The 21,858-nt window shown below is 39.2% G+C and overlaps 3 protein-coding genes across 3 annotated transcripts in view; 1 reads left to right on the top strand and 2 right to left on the bottom strand.

Annotated features, from left to right (window-relative positions):
* Window positions 1–397: 397 nt before the first annotated feature.
* LOC113666993 (uncharacterized) lies at window positions 398–5,791 on the bottom strand. Its single transcript, XM_027182785.2, has 7 exons — window positions 5,281–5,791; window positions 4,106–4,208; window positions 2,903–3,039; window positions 2,514–2,592; window positions 2,254–2,387; window positions 1,851–1,962; window positions 398–1,120 (listed from the first exon to the last, which is right to left on the bottom strand). Exons 1-7 carry the CDS (start codon window positions 5,436–5,438, stop codon window positions 1,076–1,078), a joined length of 768 nt encoding a protein of 255 aa, XP_027038586.2. The 5' UTR covers window positions 5,439–5,791; the 3' UTR covers window positions 398–1,075.
* Window positions 5,792–9,780: 3,989 nt separating this feature from the next.
* On the top strand, window positions 9,781–15,326 carry LOC113666999 (uncharacterized). The gene is made up of 7 exons (XM_027182791.2): window positions 9,781–10,219; window positions 11,325–11,421; window positions 12,045–12,172; window positions 12,979–13,069; window positions 13,508–13,590; window positions 14,357–14,468; window positions 15,043–15,326. The coding sequence occupies exons 1-7, from the start codon at window positions 10,050–10,052 to the stop codon at window positions 15,112–15,114; spliced, it is 753 nt and encodes a 250-aa protein (XP_027038592.2). The 5' UTR covers window positions 9,781–10,049; the 3' UTR covers window positions 15,115–15,326.
* Window positions 15,327–16,290: 964 nt separating this feature from the next.
* LOC113666994 (D-3-phosphoglycerate dehydrogenase) overlaps window positions 16,291–21,858 on the bottom strand; it is an 11,033-nt gene continuing 5,465 nt past the window's right edge. Inside the window, exons 7-10 of the mRNA XM_027182786.2 lie at window positions 21,310–21,471; window positions 19,917–20,062; window positions 18,526–18,774; window positions 16,291–17,571 (exon numbers count right to left, since the gene is read on the bottom strand). Coding sequence (XP_027038587.2) covers window positions 17,224–17,571; window positions 18,526–18,774; window positions 19,917–20,062; window positions 21,310–21,471 — 905 coding nt within the window. The 3' untranslated portion in view covers window positions 16,291–17,223. The remainder of the gene's footprint in view (window positions 17,572–18,525; window positions 18,775–19,916; window positions 20,063–21,309; window positions 21,472–21,858) is intronic.

Here is a 21,858-nt window from a genome sequence, read left to right as displayed (position 1 = left end):
GTGGGCAAACTGAAGAGCATGCGCAACCATTGTTTTGGCCCTTCAATTCTCCCTGAGTGACCAAGACATAATTTCTCCTTACGACATCAATACCATATCAAGCAGACAAGTGACAGGAATGAAGAAAAAAACAATTAGGGGATTACTAATTGATCCAATAGCAAATTCTCCGATCTAACACTATAAGAGTAGAGATTTGCAGGTATACAGTAAGGAGAGTCACTGGTTTGATCTTGGGAGTGAGAGGATTGACGTGGAAACAGCCTCCATGCGAATTATAGCGATCAAATTTATTCATTTGTAGTGCTTCTGTTTTCAAGTTAAGTAACAGTAGAATGTCTAGTAAGTACAAGAAGAGATAATCATGCCTAAGACATGGAAGAACGAACTCAGGAGATTTATCAAAAAGATGCCTTTATTCATACGATGGGTATATTTGAGACTAAAACAGCAGCCTTAAGACACGTGCATACCATTTCAAAAAAATTCCCCTCAACCAGGATAATTTTTGAGCGACTGCTAAAAGTATGTCGATAATTTGTTAGACTCCTGTAATTGGCTCACGCAAAGTGGTCTTACTGCCAATAGGAGCCAAGTTAACTTTCTTGTGCAGTCAGAAATGAGAAAAGAACTACAAAGCTTCAATAGATATTCCATAACTTCTCCCGCACTTTATTGTCGATGGTTTTGCATCTTGTGATTGAATAGATGAGACAGAAGTTTCGAAAAAGGGGCGGATACAGATATTTTTGATAGGGGACGTCGAATTCATTATTTAGAAAACAAATTACCTTCTTTCACACTATTGCCCGGTGAAGTAACATGTGATTCCATCGTTGTAACAATTTTTGAGGCAGAAAAATACTAAAAAACACCAAAAGCCTGATGGAAGATGAGGAGCGGGGGAGGGGGGGTGATCCAAAGTTTCCTTCGCTTTATACGGATGTCAGGATTTGAAAAGGAAAAAAGTGCTGGTATATTCTTGACCTCTAATAGTCGTTCAAAAATCCCATTCGGTCAGCTCGAACGCATCTCTGGTTTAGATCAGTTGGGAACACGTTTCTCTCTCCCTTCTTTAGCAGCATGGACATAGTTTCTTCTTGATCATCTTCAGTCCAACCTTAATCAATTCAAATTGAATCAGGAAAATACGGCGTTAGCAAGCTTTATGCATAAAACGATACATAACAAATAGGCCAGAAAAGAGTATACTCATTGTTGTCTTTCTTTTTCAGTTGCTGTTGTTTAGCTTCATGTTTGTAAGAACAGCAGGCGCTTGAATTGCGCGAGAGCTAGCTTGGGAGCAGGCTCTCATTATTAGCGCTGTAAGATGGGCGTTTTTCCGCCCAAGGGAGGATTGAAACGAGTCGGGGAGAGGTTTGCCGGGGGTCTGGTACTCATTATAGGTGCATTATTAATGATTGTCACGCGAGAACTGGACAAGGGGGTTGGAGATAGGGTGCCAAGGAAACCAAGGAAACAGTCGTAACTACACCCTTTTCCCCTTGATACCAAGAACTTCTTGTTTTACTCTCCAAGGACTGCACTGGGCGTTCGGTTATCAAAAATAATCGCCATAATACACAACGCTATAGTAACAGAGGAGTAAAGAAACGAGAGAGGCGTGGGTCAGGGCGCGTAATGAACCGAACCCGTCCCAGACCTCCTTCACTTTTTCACTCTTCCGCTGCTATAGCGCCGTTTACTACTTCACTCCGTTTTACCAATTGAACGCGTGCAACAGGCAGTACTCTTTATTTATATTCAACCCTTCCTCAGCCCTTGCTTCGCTGATAAGGTGAAAAAAGCCTCTTGAGTAATCTGAAATAATTTCACTGTAATCCACCTACCTTCACCGTAGTACAGACAGATGGCTTGGGAATACCAGAGGGAAGCTTGCGGCGCAGGCAGCAAATAAAAATTGCAAAAAGCAAAATGATTAGGAAGATGACACCTGCAATTCTGTAAGAGAAAATGAAAAAGTGAAAATTCAGCTAATGCACATGTGAGCGGCTTCATTTGGATCGCACAATTTAAACCTAAGATACTCTTGTAAATCTTAATTAAAAAACTAATGAAAGGATGATTTGTCGGCGTAGAAAGACTGAGATAATTTCCTCATCAAACCGAACCGATCCGTAAAACAATGAGGACCTGGACACTAAGTTAACTGTCGGAGTGAATTAATCTAGTGTCCAGGTCATTGTTTGGTGGTCAGCGTCCAATCACTAGAAAGTAAATTTATTCACTCACGCTATTCCTACGATAGCACCAACACTCAATCCACTCCCGCCTACATTTGACGAATCAAACCGAATCCCGGCATCCTCTTTGGCGTCGAGCAGACATCTTCCTGGACATGCGCACATGCTGTGCAGGGAGGTGTGCTGTAAAGGATGAAAAAACATTGAAACACTGGAAGGGTTTGGATCGTCTAATAAGCGTCCAAGAGGAAAGATTACACGAAGAGGCAAAGGAACGCAGAACGATAACGAGGAACGCTTTAAACTTACATAGGACGAGCCATTGACGCTCATGGGGTCGACTTTTCCAACTTCTGTTTCACTACACACCAGGGAAATCGATGTTTTCCTTTAAAGTGAAAATTTAACCACCCAATAAGGTTAGCTTTCCACACCATAAAATGACGTGTTATAAGAAACGTCGCACCTCCCCCTCCCCTAACCCAACATCAAGCAAGGGTCACAGTTAGGGTAGGGGAGGAGTAGGTGTATAGTTCCTCAACTACTGACATAGATCCAAAAAATTAAGGGTTTTAACTCCGGTGTAAATTTGCCATTAGGAATCCACAGACTTCCCGTAGGTTTACTCAATGTGAAAGGGAAACTTCAGTCAACTTGCGAAAAATTCAGAGGAGAGCAGCAAAACAAGTAATACTTACATTCGGTCGTTCCCCGTGATTCCATAAGTCAACATGCATTGTCCACTGTTCTCGTCAAGGACGCAGTCCGAGAGATCGCGTTCTCCAATGTTCTTGCGTGACACGTCAGAAAGTGTTATCTGGCTAACTTGACAAACCTGCAGAATTAAGTGAGGTTAGCATTACCGTCACGGATGACTCTGGAAATATTTTGATGATGGCATATCATTATTTAGGCTGCAAGCATGACATCGTTATTGGCACTTGTTGGTGATATGCATCATTGGCGCTTCAGCACGTTTATTTGCCCGCGGGAAATTATGAGGCCTTCAGGTACGCGAACCGACAAGAGGTCCATAAGGGAAGTAACACTGAAAATTATTCTTGCAAACTCTCCCCGACTTGTCTCGCATCTTTCGACGGGCGGAAAAATCGCGCGTCCTGTAAAACTATCAATAACGGCCTGCTCACAGGCTCATTATTATAATATTAATGATAAAATACAATTATGTTCTTTACAATTATCATTATTTATTGATGTTTGTTTTTCGCCATGACCATTTATGATTGTAATTTATGTTGTCAGCAACGCAACAGTGTCGGCTATCCGGAAGCATAGTGTCAATGTCATTTTACACGTAACTATTAATAAGTCTTTATTCCTTTTGTGTTGCCATCGGCGTCGTCGTCGTCAACGACGATAATCATATCTATCATTAATTTCGTCGTCGAAGCAATCGTTAGCATTATTATCACATCATCATCATACTTTCCATAATCACCACTGACTTAGCTTTGCCTCACAGCTCTTACTAAGAATGTCACGCCACGGTAGTGAGCATTGCGTGACATAACGCCTGAGTACCCTGAAAAGATTCAGTTCCGCCACGCCAACTGACATCCTTCGTTTTTATTTTTTTTTATTTTTTTCAATTTGCTCTATGTGCAAGTGTACACTGTGCGGTAAGAGAGGGGGTGTAAGAATAATTAAGCTCTGAAAAAAATTTTGGAGGAGCTCAACTTGCTCAACACGCGTAACTTATTTCATTTACTTCTTTTGCATTGTTGTGTCGACGTGAGGTGCGCATCTCGCCCTTTGCGTCCTCTTTGTTCTCGCTCCACGTCTGCGGCGTTTGCTTGCATGAAATAGCTACTAAGCGACATCGGCCACAACGTGGTAATTGCACACTGAAATCTCTTAGAGCACGAATTGTACGAACTTACTGATGAATCCTGGCAGGGGTGGCCCTGCTCGGTCCTCGGGCTACAGGGGTTCCACAGATAGTAGGTCGACTTTTGAGCGGGACCGGATGCTGAGATGTTGAATCTGTTCGATTATTAGAAAGGAAGTTAGTATTTATATTCTATAGTCTCCCAATTCCTCCCTCATCTAACACCTTATGTCACGCAGACTTTGTCTGAATCACGCAACTAGAGTACATTGTCATGGTAATTTATTTCCGAAGACGTGACAGAACAATTAACACTGGTAATCACTGGGGTAACAAAAGACACCCTGAAAACTGACCGCGTGGTATGTTTTGACTTTGCAGGCAAAAAAAACATAGGCAAACTTAGACTGCGCACTGCTTACTTTCTCGTCAAAAGGCGTGTTAGAAAAAAACAAATTAAACCAAAAACACAATCTAAATGGACAAAAATTTAAGAAAGAACGGCTAGTTCTCTTTTTGTTTTTGTTGCTAATTTTTCGTTAACGCGAAATTCATGCAAAAATTTATTCATCTCGCGGCAGAATATTTTCAACCAATATTACCAGCGGGAATAATTTACTCCGCTATCTGTATGCAATCGACTTGACGATAATTTAGCCCGTGAGCAAGCTCTCGCAGGGGGGGGGGGGGGGGATGGTCGGCAGAAGGAAGGAAATTCAGAGCCACATGACAAATCAGCGGCATGCTTCAGTGTTTAAACGAGATGCTTCGGCCTAGAGAGAAAAAATTACACACGTCTGTAGCAGCGCTCTGCAGCGCTCGGAGAAAAGGGGATGAAATCCCACCCGGTCGAGAACATTTACACGAATTCATGCTGAGCCAAGGCCGGAGTCAAAGTTCAAGTTAAACATTGGTCTTGGTTTAGCTCTGCTTACAGTGTCGCTTTTTTAAAGAAGGATGTAAATAAATATATGCACATTTATCATCGCAGCTTCTCTCCCAAGTTGAACACTAGACGCAATGCGATCAAGCTGAAGAATAATTTATTTTTCAGTTACGTCTTCTGGCCGTTTTGATGAGGTTATTTCCATACCGAAGCCATTTTGACGCCATAATAATTAATTTCTTCTAATCTTCAGACAAATACACGTATTCTTTATGCTTATTCAAACTAAAAGTTTCACTTCAGTCGATCTTCTCTAAAACATTTAAAAAGCTAACGCTTACCTCGCTCCGTTTGTTTTCTGTCCTGCAACACTCCAAATATTTAGTTCTCCTTCATCCGTGGAACATCTGCAAGCATCTATCTTTTCGCATTTCTTTACTGCGTGCACTAGAGACGAAGCAGATAAAACCAAAGCGAAAGCGAAGATAAACGTTTTCATTCTAAGGAATACCGGTATTTTGATGGTTACGAGAGAGCAATTGGATGAAATATAATCTCCTCGTAAAATCTGGTAACACTATACCATGCAGACAACACCCACGTGAACGATGGTCTCACGTACAAAGCGGTATGCAGATTACAGGATCAAAAGCGGCTGGTGTAAAAATAGCGCAGCGGATATCCTGCGTTTTGTTTACAACCAAAGGATTACATACAATCTTAGGATAGTTGCTGATAAAACATTCAAGATGGAGTGAAACGCTTTAAAATAATAGACAAAATGTACACCGATGTCTTGGAATCACAAATCAGATATGTGAGGAAAATCAGTGATATATATAAATGACACGTGTCACACTCGTAAAACACGATTTGAAAGTGTGAAGAGCAACTGTGAGGTGCATAAATTATCAACTCTTGTTTTTTTTGTCTAACACTCGTGACAAAACGAGTAAAACCTCTCTTTATTTCCTGATCTGTCACGCAATACAGTACGTGACTCGCTGATGCACTGATGTGACGCAAATACTTTTCTCATGTTTCTATACTTACCAGGTTACCTTTGTAGCAAAAAAAAATAATTGAGCATTTTTTTCCTCTCTTCTCGAACAATATTGCGTTATCTAGCGGCAATGGGCAGCTAAACTAATACTGTAAAAAATTATATGCCCTCGGCTAGGGCTGATATACAGTAGTCAGATGACTCGAGCAGAAAACCGTGAACACCTAAAAACATGTCTGGAATGCTACAAAGAGCTCGTGAGACTATAAACGGAAAAACCACAGAAATAACTGGTTTGGTCATTATTCACATAACGTTCAAATTCGTCTTCTGTTCCACCTACAATAGATAATTACCATCATCCGTTCCTTTGGATGGCTTAAGAATTTTTCTAGTGCTGTTATTTGCTATTTTGTTGTTGGAATGTACCGTATTTATTCGGTTAAACAACGCCCTCGAATAAACGCCGCATTTTATAGCAGAAATATTAATAGACGCCGCCCTCGAATAAATGCCCGTCAAGATGCGGCGTTTCTTCGAATAATAGACTCAAAATTGCTTCCATCGCAGTTGGCAATTTTGAGTGAACCAGACACAAAACCTTTTTGCATGTATTGGATTTTATTCACTTTATGTATAGCAGTAGTATTAACATGCAAATTGTGAAATTGAGAACAATATATGAAAATGACTTTTCAGTCAAGCACTAAAACGTGTTTATGTTTTTTTTTTTAATCAAAATGGTTTTTTTTTGAAAATTAAAATGTTCAGTTACCATACTATCGTTTGTAAATAATAAATTTCCTTTAATAAACGCCACCCTCGTATAAACGCCACGCTCGAATCAGGAAACATTTATAAATGCCGCGACGTTCAGTCGAATAAATACGGTATGTCATATTTATTTTACATCATTTTATTTTAGGGAGTTTTTACAAAAGATTAACCTCTCAACATCCTTCTCTTGATGCTTACTTGTGCATTTTTAGCTAGCTGCATCTTAAATAAAGTTTGTAGGTTGTGTTACGGCTGTTTCACTTGAAAACGGTAACATAATCCGTGATTGATTCATGCTTAACGTACGTCTATCGAGTTATGAATGCACGCGGGAAGTTTGGAAAGCACGAAATAAGCGTAAGAGTTGCTTTCGGCTACGCCTCGGGTAACTCTAACTTGGAGAGCACGAGAGAAGCGTAAAGCTGAAAGCAACTCTTACGCTTCTGCGTTTATAACTCGATATACACACGCTAAGCATGAACCAATTCTTAATTCACGAGTTTTGTTATCGTTTTAAGTGAAATAGCCATCCAAAGGAATAGAAGATGGTTGTTATTTATTATAGTAGAGACAAGACTCGTTTTAGCACCACGTGGGTAATGACCAAACCGTTCATTTCTGTGGTTTCTCCGTTTAGAGCCGCCTGATATTTATTGGTCAGTACACAAAATTCCAGACATATTAGGTGTTCACGGTTTTCTGAGTCGCACAGTAGAAAAAAACACTGAGAAAGATCTAGATCGATTAAAGTTATCTAAACAATTCCATTTCTCCGATCACCTTCATCGTCACAGTGGGAATTGCTGTATTTATTATTGTTTACCAGTTAATTCATGTCTGTCTATAAAACAGCTATTTAGCTAGTTAGCCACGCTCATCATCTTATTTACCAAACAGAGAAAAATAATTATCATAGTATAAAGAAACAGAAGAACAGAAGAAGGGAGAGTCGATTCCCAGTCCATTTTTACACATTTTGCTCTTTAGAGCCTGTCACGCAATGCTTCTATTACCAATACTCGACGCAGAAGACAAATCACTAATGCTTCATTTTTTTATCTGTAGGCTGCAGTATTCGTCCATTCCCGGATCGACGATTGACGTATAAAATGTGTGTAATAATTAGTATTAATGGTTTTCTATGTCATGTAATCGAGAACTGAATTAAAAACGCCTGATCAGATCTTTGAGATGCGCAGTTTTTTACCGTGGAGATTGAAATGGGTCTTTAGTTAAAAACATCGCGAGAGTTGTGTTGGTAAACCTTGTTTTACCTCAGATTGAAGAGCTCCAGTTTACCCGAAAGAGTATAAAACAACAAGAAGTAATAATAATTGGATGGGTACAAGATATTTACCGAATAATACAATAATAATGATGGTAGGAATAATAATAGTACCGATAATAATATTAATAGCCATAGTTATAGTAACATTAATAACCATAGATTACGAATTAACTAATTGAAAAAGTCTAGACAACTTTTTACATCAACATTTTAAACCCTTTGACTCCTAAAAGTGACCAGCATGCAATTTCTCCTCACAATGTCAGTCGTGAATCACACAATAAGGTCACGAGAATGAAGGAAACGATCAACAATTTAAGAAGCTTTTGATTGTTAAACAAATTCTCCTTGTCAGCTCCTTAAGAAATGTAAAGAGGACAGTATGGAGAATATGCATGCTGATTTTAGGGTGTAAATGGTAAAAGTAAGTCATGCATCTGGCATTTCTGATATCATCATCAAACGTATTTCATAGCCAAGGGGCAAGTAAATTGAAGGAGTGTTTAACATAAGCAGAACATGGCTTTAGGTGTAACTTATCCTGATATTTGATATATGATAGATAAAAAACTTTATAAAATGTGACGTGACTGATGTCGCGTGTCTATGAACTAGCGGGAAAGGCACATGATTCCCGTGAAACTGTCCGTTTGAGTTCAGCTACCTGAGAGAACTTGAATACTTGATTTTCACATATTAATAAATCCTTTATATCGCAGTTTAATGTGGCCTAGACTATCCAAAGCATCTCATATGTTCCTTATTTACAAGAAATTGTTCTAAGTTTCTTGCGTCACAGTGACCCCATCACGAGATGAATTTACAAACAGGTCGTTTGTCTGTTGGAAAAAGAATTCTATTTTGGCGGTCTAAGTAATTCCTAAGAAATTTCCCAAAGATAGGAAAGGGAACTTCATAAGTGTGCGGTAAACCACTTTTAGAACCAAATCTTAACTCAGCGCAATTCAAATCAAGCGCGAGAAAATCATTATGGTGTTCCATCAACAAGTCACGTCATAAATATGATGATACAGTGGATATTTAGCCATCACACCTATTTCTGTTTTAACCCGTTGACTCCTGGGAATAATCAGAATGTAAATACTCCTTCTAACTTTTATCAAAGCTTCGAGTAGACAGGTAATGAGAAAGTAAACATGATTACCAACAACGTGATGTCTTCTGATTTAACACCAAATTCTCATGAACAACGACCAAAGAAATGTATAGTTTTGATTAGAAGATTTAATTCCAGGTCTTTGGATTTACGAAGTTTAGAGTGCACAGGCCGGTCATCGGACAACAGTCACGCGCTTTTAGCATGGTTGAACCGTCACAGATAAGAATAGAAGATTTTGATAATGGATAACTCAACACATTCTTTACGATTCAATTGAGTCAGTAAATGGCAATTAGGTTCAATCTTTTCCATCTTTACTCAGAGATTCTCGTGAAAGCCATGGCCAAATACGGGCGGTCCATCGCCGCCTTTAAGACCGTTAACCACCGTCTATTAAGCCTGCTCGCAGGCTCTCGTGTTTCGATTTCGTCGCAAAGCTAGTTCTGTGACGCCCCTATGACACTATCAGAGGCCGCTTATGGAAAAATTAATTCCAACCCCTTGGCTTTCTTTTTCCTTCCTCGGGTTGTTTTTTACCTTTCCATCTTTTATTAAACTGGTACAATGATATTTTCTTCAACTTGAAATGAATTTGCATGTCGCACAAATGACCAAAATTTGTGACCTCGGTCGCGTGACCATGACCATGAACTAACGAAGAGAACATGAGCACTTATCGCATGATTCACACAACGCGGGCTGTTTGATTTCAGAACGCAGTACAAGTAAATTTTCGTGAAAGTCTCGTGTCGGCGTAAATGCCCTTGGAAGGTGTTAAATTTGTAGAGCGATTATGGAAACAGGGTGGCTAATTTTCGATATCCCGTGACAGGTTCATGACAAAAATTATCTTCTCTTGAGATGAGCTGTGCGCGTTCTCCTTCAGTCTTCACGCTTCGTGCATAATTGAAAGTCGGCTGCAATGGCTTTTGAGCGGATTCATTTGGTCTTCCTTGGTCTGGCGATTTGTTTTCTGTCAGGCTCTGTTTCTGGCCATGAAAAGAAACTCAAGAAAATAACCTCTTGTCGCTGCTCAATGGATGAGGGAGAAATTGATCTTAGAAAACTAGCAGGGAAAGAAGGCAAGCCAAGGTATAGACATATTATACTACAGTATGTAGGTGCGCATTGACACGAGTATGCTCGCGTACAAAGGCCGCTCGATAAATCGTTGACATGCACCTACTAAAAACAAGTATTTTTTGAACCGAAAAAGAAAATTTGGAAATTATTGGCTAAAAGTTAGACGGTGTCCACCGATCTCTTCTATTTCCAGATTTAAAAGTACTTCTTGCCATGGACCTCGTTAGGATGAATCGCTCGAGAGTATTCTTAGCCCTTTTGGGCTTTTTTTGGACTTAGATAAAGAGAAAAAAGTAACAAGGACCACCCAATTGTTTGACTAGGTCGAAAGGCTTATTAATTCAATAGAATAATACAAGGTGATGAACGGAGGTTTGCATGTGTGATCTATGTCAAAATATGACGGTTTGCGAAAAGAGACAAACACTAGCAGGTAGGTATTGCAGTATTGCCCCTGCAAAGTTCTGGTTGAGTGGCCCCAATTCCCATTATGCTAGAAAAAGTTTTGGCATTATATGGAAAAACGAGTGCAATTTCTGCAAATTTGTTTTTTGAACGCCGAACTGCTCGCCTAATCAGCATATTTTCAGTTTTTTCAGAGTCATGACTTGTTTGTTCTCGTAGATTCATCATTTTTAAGTCCCGTCCATGATTCAGTCTATTTTCAATTTTGCAATGTCTTGGAAAAGAGAGGGTTACCGTACTACCGCGTCGTTCGTCATCCAGAGGACTGGGCACGCCGAAAGTAAAATATTGCGTCGGCCCCAGTTCCCGCTTTGATAAGCAACAAAATATCAAGATCAATAGCAGAAAAAGAGTTTATTATCTCTTGGTCAGAACATATTTAAATTTGTGGTCGTGTTTCATCACGCATCAGAGCAAGTGCGTAACTAAAAATAAAATCGAAGTCATACGTGATTAACAGTACACATGTAATTATGGATTGTTTTAAGTTTCTTATTGAGAAGGATACCCTCCAAAAAAAAAGCATAATTTTCAGAAACGAGCATAATTTGGAAATAAATTGGGCAATGCTATACTTTTTTTACTAGAACAATCTATAAGGGCCTAGCTACTTATCTTCTTTTAGATCTTAATGTCATTTTTTCCCCAGATTTTTCAATATTCCTTCAAATTACACAAACTCAAGCTTTAGTTGGAACCCATGCGACTCATATTCACTGAATGGATCTGCTTGTAAAGGTGTTGCTGTAAGTATAATGTTCAGTATTAATCCCATACCCAGATCCTACCGTTTAACCGTAACCGCTTGACCAATAAAGTATGGGTACGAGACTAGGTTGAGTCTGGCTCAGCTGTTTTGCCCAATTTTCGTCACTGAACACTTCGTCCAGCTACGGCTTAGGGCGACATGTCACGCATATAGTAATCATTGATCATACCTGAACTGATGTTAGTACCGAAAAATGAAGAAAAAAAACATCTCATGTCGTAATTACAGTCAATAGCACTGAAACTGAAACGCAAACTCCCCTAAGATCCTGTTAATTTAGGTTCAAATCCGTTGTGAGGTGAAAAACTTCCATATCATTTTGTTCTTCCATTCACTTTAAGTAAGACGAGAGAATTCAAACACCAAACACAAAGTAGCAACCGAGAAATGACGTGACCTTGACTGTCTTGAAATGACCCAAAACAATCCCAGGACCTCTTTGGAGCCTAGAAATTTGTTTCTGACTAAGTGTAATTGTGTAATACAACGTAAACAAGTAGATCTCTTGTAACTGTTTCAGCCCTACACGCTTAAGGTAATTCATTTATATGCGTTGCGCACACCAGAGTAACTGTTGCCTTCATTTTTACCTTCCAATAGGCTTGTATGGAACAAAAAGGAATAAATACTTCAGAGTTTTACAGCGTTGCAAAACAAGACACAGCTGAATTTTTCCACAGAGAAGACGGGGAAAATTTTTTGACATACAAAGGGACAGCTTTCAATAAGTATGTATAAGATTTCCTACGAAGGATCTATGGTAAATGAAGCAACCTTGAATGAAAGTATCTTGTCAATGCATGTGACTACAGTCAATCTGCGGCTCTCGTAGTCAAAAAGATCTTCATATATATATATATATATAGATAGGGGAAATCAAGAAACAGAGAGTCGGAAAAGACGGTGAAAACCAAAACTGTGACCTTTGACCTCAATTAATTGGTTGGAAAGCCCACATTTTTTTAACTTCATGAGAGAATTAAGTATTTTATCATTTCCATGAGTAGTCAGGGGTAACGAATGCGTTTTCTATTTCCCGAGGGCACCCCAAACGCGCTCCGAGGGTGTCCCGAGGGTGCCCGCATGTTGACAGGGCAGCTTCAACTGAGCTATCAAGACAATATATCAGTGAGGGTGTGTGGGGGAATTCTGCTTTATGGCAACTAAAAAACCCAGACGCAGTCTCTCACCCCTCACTCTTTCGATCGTTCGAAAAAGTCAAAGTTAATGCTCCAAAAAAAATACCTGGAAATTTCATTTACATGTGTGGGCCTAGGCACCAACTCGGAATCAATGAATGAAAACATTTTCAGCCATTTTCGGTGGTCGTCGAAACTTTTAAAAATCCTTAATAAAATAGCGATATTAATTTACGCTTGAGGTAAAACTGGCTTTTTAGTGATTATATCATTGATCAGAGCAAATTTATTGTGATTAGAATTCAGGAACAAGCAGCAAATAACAACTAATTGATAAAGTATTGTCTAATCGTCAACTAGAGCTTGTTTTGTTTTGTTTTGTTTTGTTTTTTCAGGACTTCAGTGTTTTCTGTGGTTCTTAAATGCGATCCAAAAGAGGAAGGCAAAGTCGACCCAGTGATTGCTTATACCACAAAAAATGCTTACGTAAGCTCCTAGAACTCAGTGATTTTAAGCTATTAATTGCATTAACATTGAGTGTCATAACACTAAAGCCAAAGTAATACAGGAGCCAATCAGAAAAAAGGGAAATATCACCAGGAGCCAATGAGAGCTCATAGAAAACAGAAAAATCACGCGTGACCAAGTCGTGACTGGTGTTAGTTTTGAATCTGATTGGTTGAGAAAGTGGTGCTCGATTTTTGGAAAATCACAGCGTAGTAAAGCAAAACCAAAGTAATTATGGATTACTTTCGACACTCAATTGAAAAGATTGCACTGACTGTTACAGTTTGTTTGTTTGTTTTATGTGATTTAAATTATACTACCTTATGCTCGTTCCTCTCCTCTTATCGTTCCAGGCTCCACTCTTTCATTCTTTGCCTTGCTCTACTTAGTGTTCGACTGATAAATTGTCTTTTTCAGGAGACTGTTTTGTATTCAAAATACGCCTGCCCTTCTGGCTCAAGCTCAACTGGCTTTGGCTTAACTGCAGTCGCTACCATGAGGTAAATAAAATTGAGGACATAGTTGAAGGTACTTGTACGATTATTTATGTACGAGTTATACAGGTGTTCTGAATATTAATTACTCTAAAAAGGATTTTGAACTCGCAAGCGAGGAATCGTAGGAGTCAAACTTGACTGTCTTTCAATCGGATAGTCGCGCAAATGCAGCGTGACTCGATCTTGTTGATTGACTATTGATGCATACGATCGCATGTGTCATCCTATCCGGGACAATAATCTACAAGCTATCTTTTCCGAAGATAGCACGATGGGATAGCGAAGCTTTTCGTGCGAGGCTGGAATTGCTGAGTAAACAAAGGAAATAACTGCGCTGAAGGTCCTCTCATGGTACGCTAAGAAGTTTTTATTTTGCGGCATGATCGCGATCGCAAACATCAACGGTTTCAACGGTTTATTATATTAGAAATATAGAGTAGAGCTACAATTGTATGGTTTACCCAGCGGAAAATTGGGTTTTTTGCTCCCTGCGGAGTGTGTGTATGTGTGTGTATGGGGGGGCTGCTTTTGGAAGCTTCGAGTAGGGGTGTATAAGAAGCGTGTTGAATAACGTTTACCAGTATCTGACGCTTTCTCGAACGTAAAGGCTGCTATTCTAGTTGCCTCAAATCTGTAGACCAAATTATTCAGTTTAACGTATCAAACTTCACTGCCCCAAAAGAGAAGTTAAAGAGAGATTGATCATCAGTATGGTAATTTTTGAGTGCTCTATCTCTTTGTTAATCTGAGTTTTTTCTTTTTTTTTTAGTGTCATTACTATTCTGGGTGTTGTGATCATCGCCTTCCTTATTTTTGTTGTCCATTTACGTAACAAACTTCCCGATGGAGTTCCAAAGCCGTCTATGTGTACCTCGATGAAGGTGAGGCGAATAGCAGCTTTACCCTGAGTGACTGGCTCTTTCTTTCGTGAGGGTTTTGAGAGAGAACTAGATTTCTAGTATTCGCGTCACCACCGCACTCATCAAGGAAATTTAGGCGCGAAGTGACGGCAACGAAGGAGAGGTGAAACATAGGATTTATTGCGTAGAACGTTGTTATTAGCCTTGCATATACATTTTGAAACTTTGCGCATTTTCTAGCCTTCCTTTACAAAACAACAGCAAAATGTTTGGTTCCCTGAAAACAGTAATACCGAAAGCAAATTACCCACGCTATTTACGTGTTAAGCTGAAGAGAGCTCTCGCGACGTTAAAGACGTTACACATATCGAGCCTTCAGCAAAATTCCTGAAAAAATGTTTTCATTTCAACTCGTGGATTTGCGAAGCGTAAAAACGAGTAATGAGGGGGCTCGAAATATCGAGACGTAACCGCGGCCCTAGGAGTCTGGAGAGAGCATGCATCCTGTGAGGGTGGCTCCGTAAAACAGAATCTGTTTACTGCTATCCTCTCGTAATTTAGTTTGAAGAGCGCTTTTCTTATTTTTCTCTTACAGGTTGCACTGGGAATGATATTCGCAAAGTTTTGTCCTTGTTGTAATGGATCAGGCTATGCCAAAGTTCCCTAGTCACAAATAACTTCTTCAATTCTGTTTAACTTTTTACAGCTCGTGGAGTATGATCGCAGGTGTCTCAGAAAGGATAAAATCTGAATGCAAGTGTAGGCTATTGGAATATAGATTTTTTTTTAGTAAACTGCTGAGAATGACACAAAAGATGAAACAACTGAGAGTAGACAAAAAGTTCTGCATAACATTAAATTTGATTTAAAAAACTCGAACAATCATGAAGTTCTCTTTTTTTATATTGGAAGTTGTCTACTTCTGATTTGAAGCCCTCTTGACAGTGCCGGAAGTAAAACTAGTTCAAAGGGTCCTCTCTCTCCCTCTCTCAAGAAGATACAGTACTTCCTGGAGGGGAGAAAGAGAGTGGACCCTGGGAACGAGTTTGGGGTGTGTTCTGGCAGGGGTTATTGTGTTGTATTCTTGGTACAAGGCCCTTCTCCCACGAGTACTTCTCTCCACCCAGTAGTGAAGATGGATACCGACAAACTGTAAAGAAAACTTGAGGGGGCGCTGGGGGTGTTCTCTAAGGGACCAGTATCCATCCGAGGCAGGGGGTCTCAGTCTCTCTTCTTTCCACAAGGAGCGAAGTCACTCGTCACTTCATGCCGAGGAGATAGGGTTACTTTGACGTAAATTACTTAGTTGTGCGTAGACTTACTGTAAAAGCTCTCACAACAAGCTCATACAGAAAGTAGATCTTCTTAAAAGCCTTCCCCCCCCTCGACTGCGCGAAGTTTTAATCCAGTTTCGGCACGTTCGAGTCGCCGAATCTTCTAACTTTAACTGATTATTTGGGACCGTGTCTGTGCAGTACTTGGCTTTTTGTCGAGATCCGTTTAAATATTTTGAAAGAATGCAAAACAGCAGACTTCTGATGCTGCTTAACAGGTCAAGGAAATTGATCTCAGGAAAGGCGCAGGAACACACGGGAAGTCAAAGGCGTTGTAGGGCTTTGGATCACGTCCCTACCCACCCTGTGTAGGCATGTTAATTATACGCTTCATTTATTGTTCTATTCACACCTGAACAACCTAGCGCTTCTAGCATCATTGCTCAGTATTTCTCAGTGGGTATGTCACTCCTAAGCGTACATATATCCACAGTCCTCTGTGACATTTGATGTTTGTTTTCGCCTTGTGAGCGCAGATCAGACTTTACAATACCTGCCAGAAACAACAGTTCATCATTCTAATCATTTAATGGAAACCTATGTTTGGATACAGCACATAGCTTAGTAAAACTATAAACGAAAGGAACTTGCAGTGTCAAAACAAAAAACACGGAGGAACCATCCTACATCCAGAAAAAAAATTATGGTTAAATAATAAATATTCTCAACTTTCCTTTGTAAACCATCTCTCTAAATGCGATCCAAGGCTGCCTCGCCAATCCTCACATTTCTATACTCTTTTGTGATGTTGCAATTAAGTCACTTCACAGTTCTCTCACAATTCTCTGATGCTTTCTCAACGTACAAGACACATTCGAGTTCACAACATGCATAAACTGCAAATTACAGGTTATTGAGCTTTTAAGCTCAAGGCAAGCTCCTTTTTTATTGTTCTGTTACTGTCTACCATTAAAACTAAACTAGTAGGAAATTAAGTCACATTTTGTCCTCCTGATGTCACAGTTTTTTTTCATTTCTAATCATTGACAACGCCGTAACTTAGGCCCATTCCAGTCACTAAAGTTTTCATGAGCTCCACTCCACTCTACTCTGAACTGACCCATAGGAATGCCTGTTGATTCAGGCAATCATAGATTACCAACAGTTTCACCAAACATTTATCATAACTTATGCATTTAGTTTGGCATGTGGTGAGCTCAGTTCAGTATTTGAATCAAAGTCCTTCTAAAGTCAAAATCCCCTCCCAGCTAAAAAAGTGGCAGAGCCATTACATACTGAAATTGTTTTTCTTAAACTGATTACATGTCTCACTTTTCATGTTCTGAATTGCCGACAAGAGCAGATGCAAGTCTGAACTAGATCTTACACAACCAAGCAACTACATTTGCAGTTTGGTTGCAAAACTATATGAATTATTGTTGAATCTAATTTGACTTGACAAACACTATGAGAGGTTATTCACTAGAGACCAAACACTCAGTTCACAGAGCAATGCAGGGGTAACCAGCTGAGATTTGTGAGGAAGTACTGACAACAACAACACTCTCTGCACCCCCTCCTGCCACATGGACGTAGTTGATAGAACCATTCTCTCCAAATTTTGGCACAAGGTCAGCCAAAACCTTCCCAGGACTTCCCTTAACAAAGGACAAATTTCCAGAGAGTGGCACTGCACCAGAGAACACCAGGCTGTCAAACTTAACAAGCACTGGTACATCAAGACCCACCACTGTTCCAGTTAAAGTAGTATCTTTGCTGTCACAGTTGAATGTGATGGACACTGCAGCAGGATATGGGAGACCTACTGTATCCACATGGGTGGACGATACCTGAAATGAGGAACCACAACATCCTAAGAGAAGAATGCAATCAATTTTACCTGATTGCTAATAAAAAAAAAAAAGGTGCAGCAAAATGACTCTTGAAGTTGCTCAAATATGGCATTGAAACATACTGTGAAAGATCAGTAAATATCCATCTCCCAAACCAAAAAAAAACCTTTGACATTTCAGTCTCCAATGACCATTCATTAATATATTCTGGAAACAGAAATTCGACTCGATGCAATAGTATTTATACGAGAAAAGACCCAATTTATGGTTTCAGGATTATAAATAAATGACACACTGGTTGTTATCATATATAGTACGAGACATATGTCCCCCTTCCACTCAGATTTGTACCTGCTTGTTTTGGCAAAGAGAGGGCATAATCTAGGCATACTGTTGCCACTCATTGATGCATGGCCGTCACATGGGTTACCATATGGGATATCTAAGTTTTTGAGCCAAAACTGTGCTGGCATTCTGGAATGGTGCAATGAGGCCCATGAGTTTTGACGTTGTTCAGTTTTTTTTCTTGATTTTGAACTTAATGTTGCCTTAAATACTGTAAGTATTCAGCCTAATTTGTTTTAACGCCTTCATAAAGGAGTTTGGATGAAAAGTTTTGTTTTTCCATGCCTGGTCACCATTGGCGGTAACACATGCTTTTTATCATGATTACTACTTTGTCCAATTCAAACAAGAGGGAGCCTTTATGTCCATGTTAACTGTTTGACTCTTTTGACTCCCATAAGAAACCAAGACAGAATTTCTCCTTACAATATCAATACAATATCAAGCAGACAAGGGACAAGAATAAAGAAAAATATCAATCAGGAGATTGTTAGTTGATCCAATACCAAATTCTCCAAAATCATTTATAAGAATTGTATGGCAGACAGTAAGGAGAATTACTATTGAGAGCCCAGGAGTGAAAGGTTTGAAGTTAACTTGACTCACCTGACATCCCTTCTCCTTGGCCATTACAGAAGAATTCACTAAATTAGCTTCACTTCCCATAATTCCTGATGACACAGCAGCTGTGATGTACCGTCCAGCAGGTTTCATATCAGCACCATAAGTTGTTACTGTTGCCTTGGCAACTTTTCCCTGAGAGAGGCATGCCACCACCTTACCCAGTTTTTCACCCAAGCTTAACCAAGGCTGGGCCTGAGGCTTGAGAGCATCTGCTAAGAATGTGGCATTGACCTGTGACAAAATAATACCCCTGGTTCTTTGAAGGCTTTTTTTATGTTATAAAGAAAATTCTGCTCTCAGTCCAAGAAAGTTTTCATTTTTATCTATAGTTCACATTACGTGATTTCCATACATTCAAAGTCTTATTCATCACTTCACACATTTATTTGGAACCAACATAATGACCAGCTCCCAGTTGGCTTGTTAGCTCAGCTGGTGGAGCACTGCACTAGTATTGCAGAGGTCATGGGTTCAAATCCTGTACAGGCCTGAATTTTTTTCAGGCCTTAATTTCACTACAGTTTAAGTAGTATTCATTACTGCAAAGATCACTTTCATAGTCAGAGTTTTCACAGTAAGTAACATTTAGCAATGTCATCCATCCCTCTTTCAATTATTCAATGTATTTTTTCTCTTTACTTCTCAATGGCTGCATGAGAACCCACCACATGACATGGTGGGGCAGATCAAGGATTTTTTTTTTCAAGGATTAAGGGAGGGTGCACCATGATCTCTAAAACACCATGATTTCTAAAACATAGGTATAACTGTGAAGCATACTACACAGTGATAATGGATTGCTGTAAACATGTTGTTTTGATGAACATATAAATCCTTCAACTTAATCTCATATTTTACTTCTAAACACCTAAACCACAGTTCTTTTATGGTTTTATTTGGTAGGATACTGGCTATTTCAGAAAACTGTATGTGACATACAGTTTTCTAATTTCTCACCTCAGGGGGGAAGGGGGGTTTGCACTGCCCACACCCCTCCCCTAGATCTGCCCCTGACATGCAAAAACTGCCCACAAATAATGGTCAGTTCATGGATCAGAGGTTTTAATTAATTCATTATACAAATGGGTAGTGTAGAAGAGCAGGCAGGTTGTGTCCTGAAGGACTTTCCCTTTTCTAAGGATAACTGAACCCTTGTACTTCAAGGTAGATTAAAATTTATTTTTAATGCTCCACAAAGTCACCCAATTACAAGAGAATTATATATCTGTAGAGTACAATGACATTTGTAGCCTGCAGGGTAGCCACCAGCACATTACAGGCTTTGATATCTGCCTGCTAGCCATCTGCTACCCTATTATGACTAAATTAAATATTTTGCTACAATTTATCTCAAAAATGAAATATTAACTCACCACACCAAAGAGGGACTTCCCTTGTACAGCATCAACAAACTGCTCAGCAATCTCCTTGGCAACTCTAGTTTGTGCCTCCACTGTGCTGGCCCCAAGGTGAGGACAAGCTATGACTTTAGGGTGTTGGGCCAGCTGGGCAGATACTCCTACCGACAAAAATTTAACACAAAACTTTTACTCTTTGAAACTCAAAACATTCCCTAACCCTTTACACCCCAACATCAGTATGCATATTCTCCATACTGTTCTCTATACATTTTCTAACATTTTGATGAGAACTTGTTTAACCCTTTAGCTCCCTGAAGTGATTACCATGTAACTTCTCCCTATAGCATCCATACATTATACAGCAAACAGGTAATGAGAAGTTTCAAACTCATTAGGTACAATTTATTACCTTGATTGAACACCTAATTCTTGTAATCAATTAACAAGGGAATGTGTAGCAGGTAGAGGGGAGAATTGACAATTAGATCTTGGGAGTTAAAGGGTTAAAAATTAAGAGTTCCTTTAGTTGGTGATCATTTCCTTTATTCTCATAACCTTAATGTGTGATTCAGGAGTGATATTGTAAGAAGAAATTAGATGCTTGTCATTCCTGGGGTGTAGAGGGTTCATTTTTGCTGACCTTTTCCTGGAACTTTTTGATATCTTCCATGATCAATGTTGAGAAGTTGGTTTATTTTTAAAATTAATGAGGAAAGGTTCACTAAATTCAAGACATGTTTATTTATTCTTTCCCTCAAATAAACAATAGTTACTCATTTTCCACAACTCTCTTGAGCCTGGAAAATGACTGAAAAAAAATACATGATATTTCTGTTCAAATTACCCACCTGTTGAACATTGTGACCATATTTTAAGTGACCTAAACCAATATCAGAATTATCACTTTTTTTTTTGTTAATAGAAAACTGGAGGTCACAAAAACAAGAACCAAAATCAATGTTCAATTTTCTGTAACTTGTACAAATCCTTTGACCCTTTAACCCTTACGAGTGATAATTAACTATTTTCCTATTTTCCCCTATCTGCAGTATCACCCCTAAAACAAACACTGAGGTCATGAGAATAAAGGAAATGATCACCAGCTTAAAAAACTCTTGATTGTTAAACAAATTCTCCTTGCCAGTACCATAGAAAATGTATAGAGAACAGTATGGAGAATATGTATACTGATGATACAAGTAAAGGGTTACGGTGGCTGTGAACCCAAGAGAACCCCCTCCTCATACAAAAAATTCCAGATGATGAAGCTTGATAATCTAACAATTACTCTGACATAAACTTGACATCAAGTCAGATCTAACCCATTTATAGTGATCAAAAAGAAAAAAAATCCATAAAACGGACAAACAATCGAAAGAAAGAAAATTCTCAGTTCTAGACTCACCAGTGGGAGGTTCAGTTTCAAACACATCCAGACCTGCTCCACCACACTGCCCTGATTCCAAATTCTTCAGCAGAGAAGCCTCATCAATGATACCACCACGAGCACAGTTGACCACATACACACCTTTTTTACAGAGTGGGAAAGTCTTATCCCCTAAAAGGCCTGCATAGGAAAAAAATAAATATTGATTTTCAATCAATGACTGACAAACATTTTAACAAAAGTAGTTATTTATAAAAGTAAAAATAATACTTTTGCTCAGATGAGGGGCTACTGCCAAAAATTTCAGCTTTGAAACCCTTTACAATGGGCAATTTACATCAACAACTCAGTTGATAAAAAAAAATTACCGGTATCTTGCTACACTCCCCCACTGATACAGGACCATTGTTTCCTTAGAAGCTTACCCCTTTTAACAATAATATTGATTTCAATAATTATGACAACAATAATAATAAGAGTAAACAGAATAAGGGAGATGGTAAGTTTTGAGCTTGGTAAAGAACTAGAAAAAGATGTTTACATGAGACAAAGAAAAATTGGAGCATC

The sequence above is a fragment of the Pocillopora damicornis genome, chromosome 9 (assembly GCF_964200805.1).
Source record: "Pocillopora damicornis chromosome 9, jaPocDami1.2, whole genome shotgun sequence".
Lineage (NCBI taxonomy): Eukaryota > Metazoa > Cnidaria > Anthozoa > Scleractinia > Pocilloporidae > Pocillopora > Pocillopora damicornis.
Note: the sequence above shows the minus strand (reverse complement) of the source record. Positions and strands in the feature narration are given on the sequence as shown.

Excerpts from the sequence above, each read along its gene's own strand:
- LOC113666993 (XM_027182785.2), bottom strand. The coding sequence starts at position 5,438 with ATGAAAACGTTTATCTTCGCTTTCGCTTTGGTTTTATCTGCTTCGTCT. Across the intron at positions 4,209-5,280 it reads CAGAAAACAAACGGAGCGAG|ATTCAACATCTCAGCATCCG; the intron begins GTAAGCGTTAGC and ends ATAATCGAACAG. Across the intron at positions 2,593-2,902 it reads ATCACGGGGAACGACCGAAT|GAAAACATCGATTTCCCTGG; the intron begins GTAAGTATTACT and ends TTCACTTTAAAG.
- LOC113666999 (XM_027182791.2), top strand. The coding sequence starts at position 10,050 with ATGGCTTTTGAGCGGATTCATTTGGTCTTCCTTGGTCTGGCGATTTGT. Across the intron at positions 12,173-12,978 it reads AAAGGGACAGCTTTCAATAA|GACTTCAGTGTTTTCTGTGG; the intron begins GTATGTATAAGA and ends TTGTTTTTTCAG. Across the intron at positions 13,591-14,356 it reads ACTGCAGTCGCTACCATGAG|TGTCATTACTATTCTGGGTG; the intron begins GTAAATAAAATT and ends TTTTTTTTTTAG.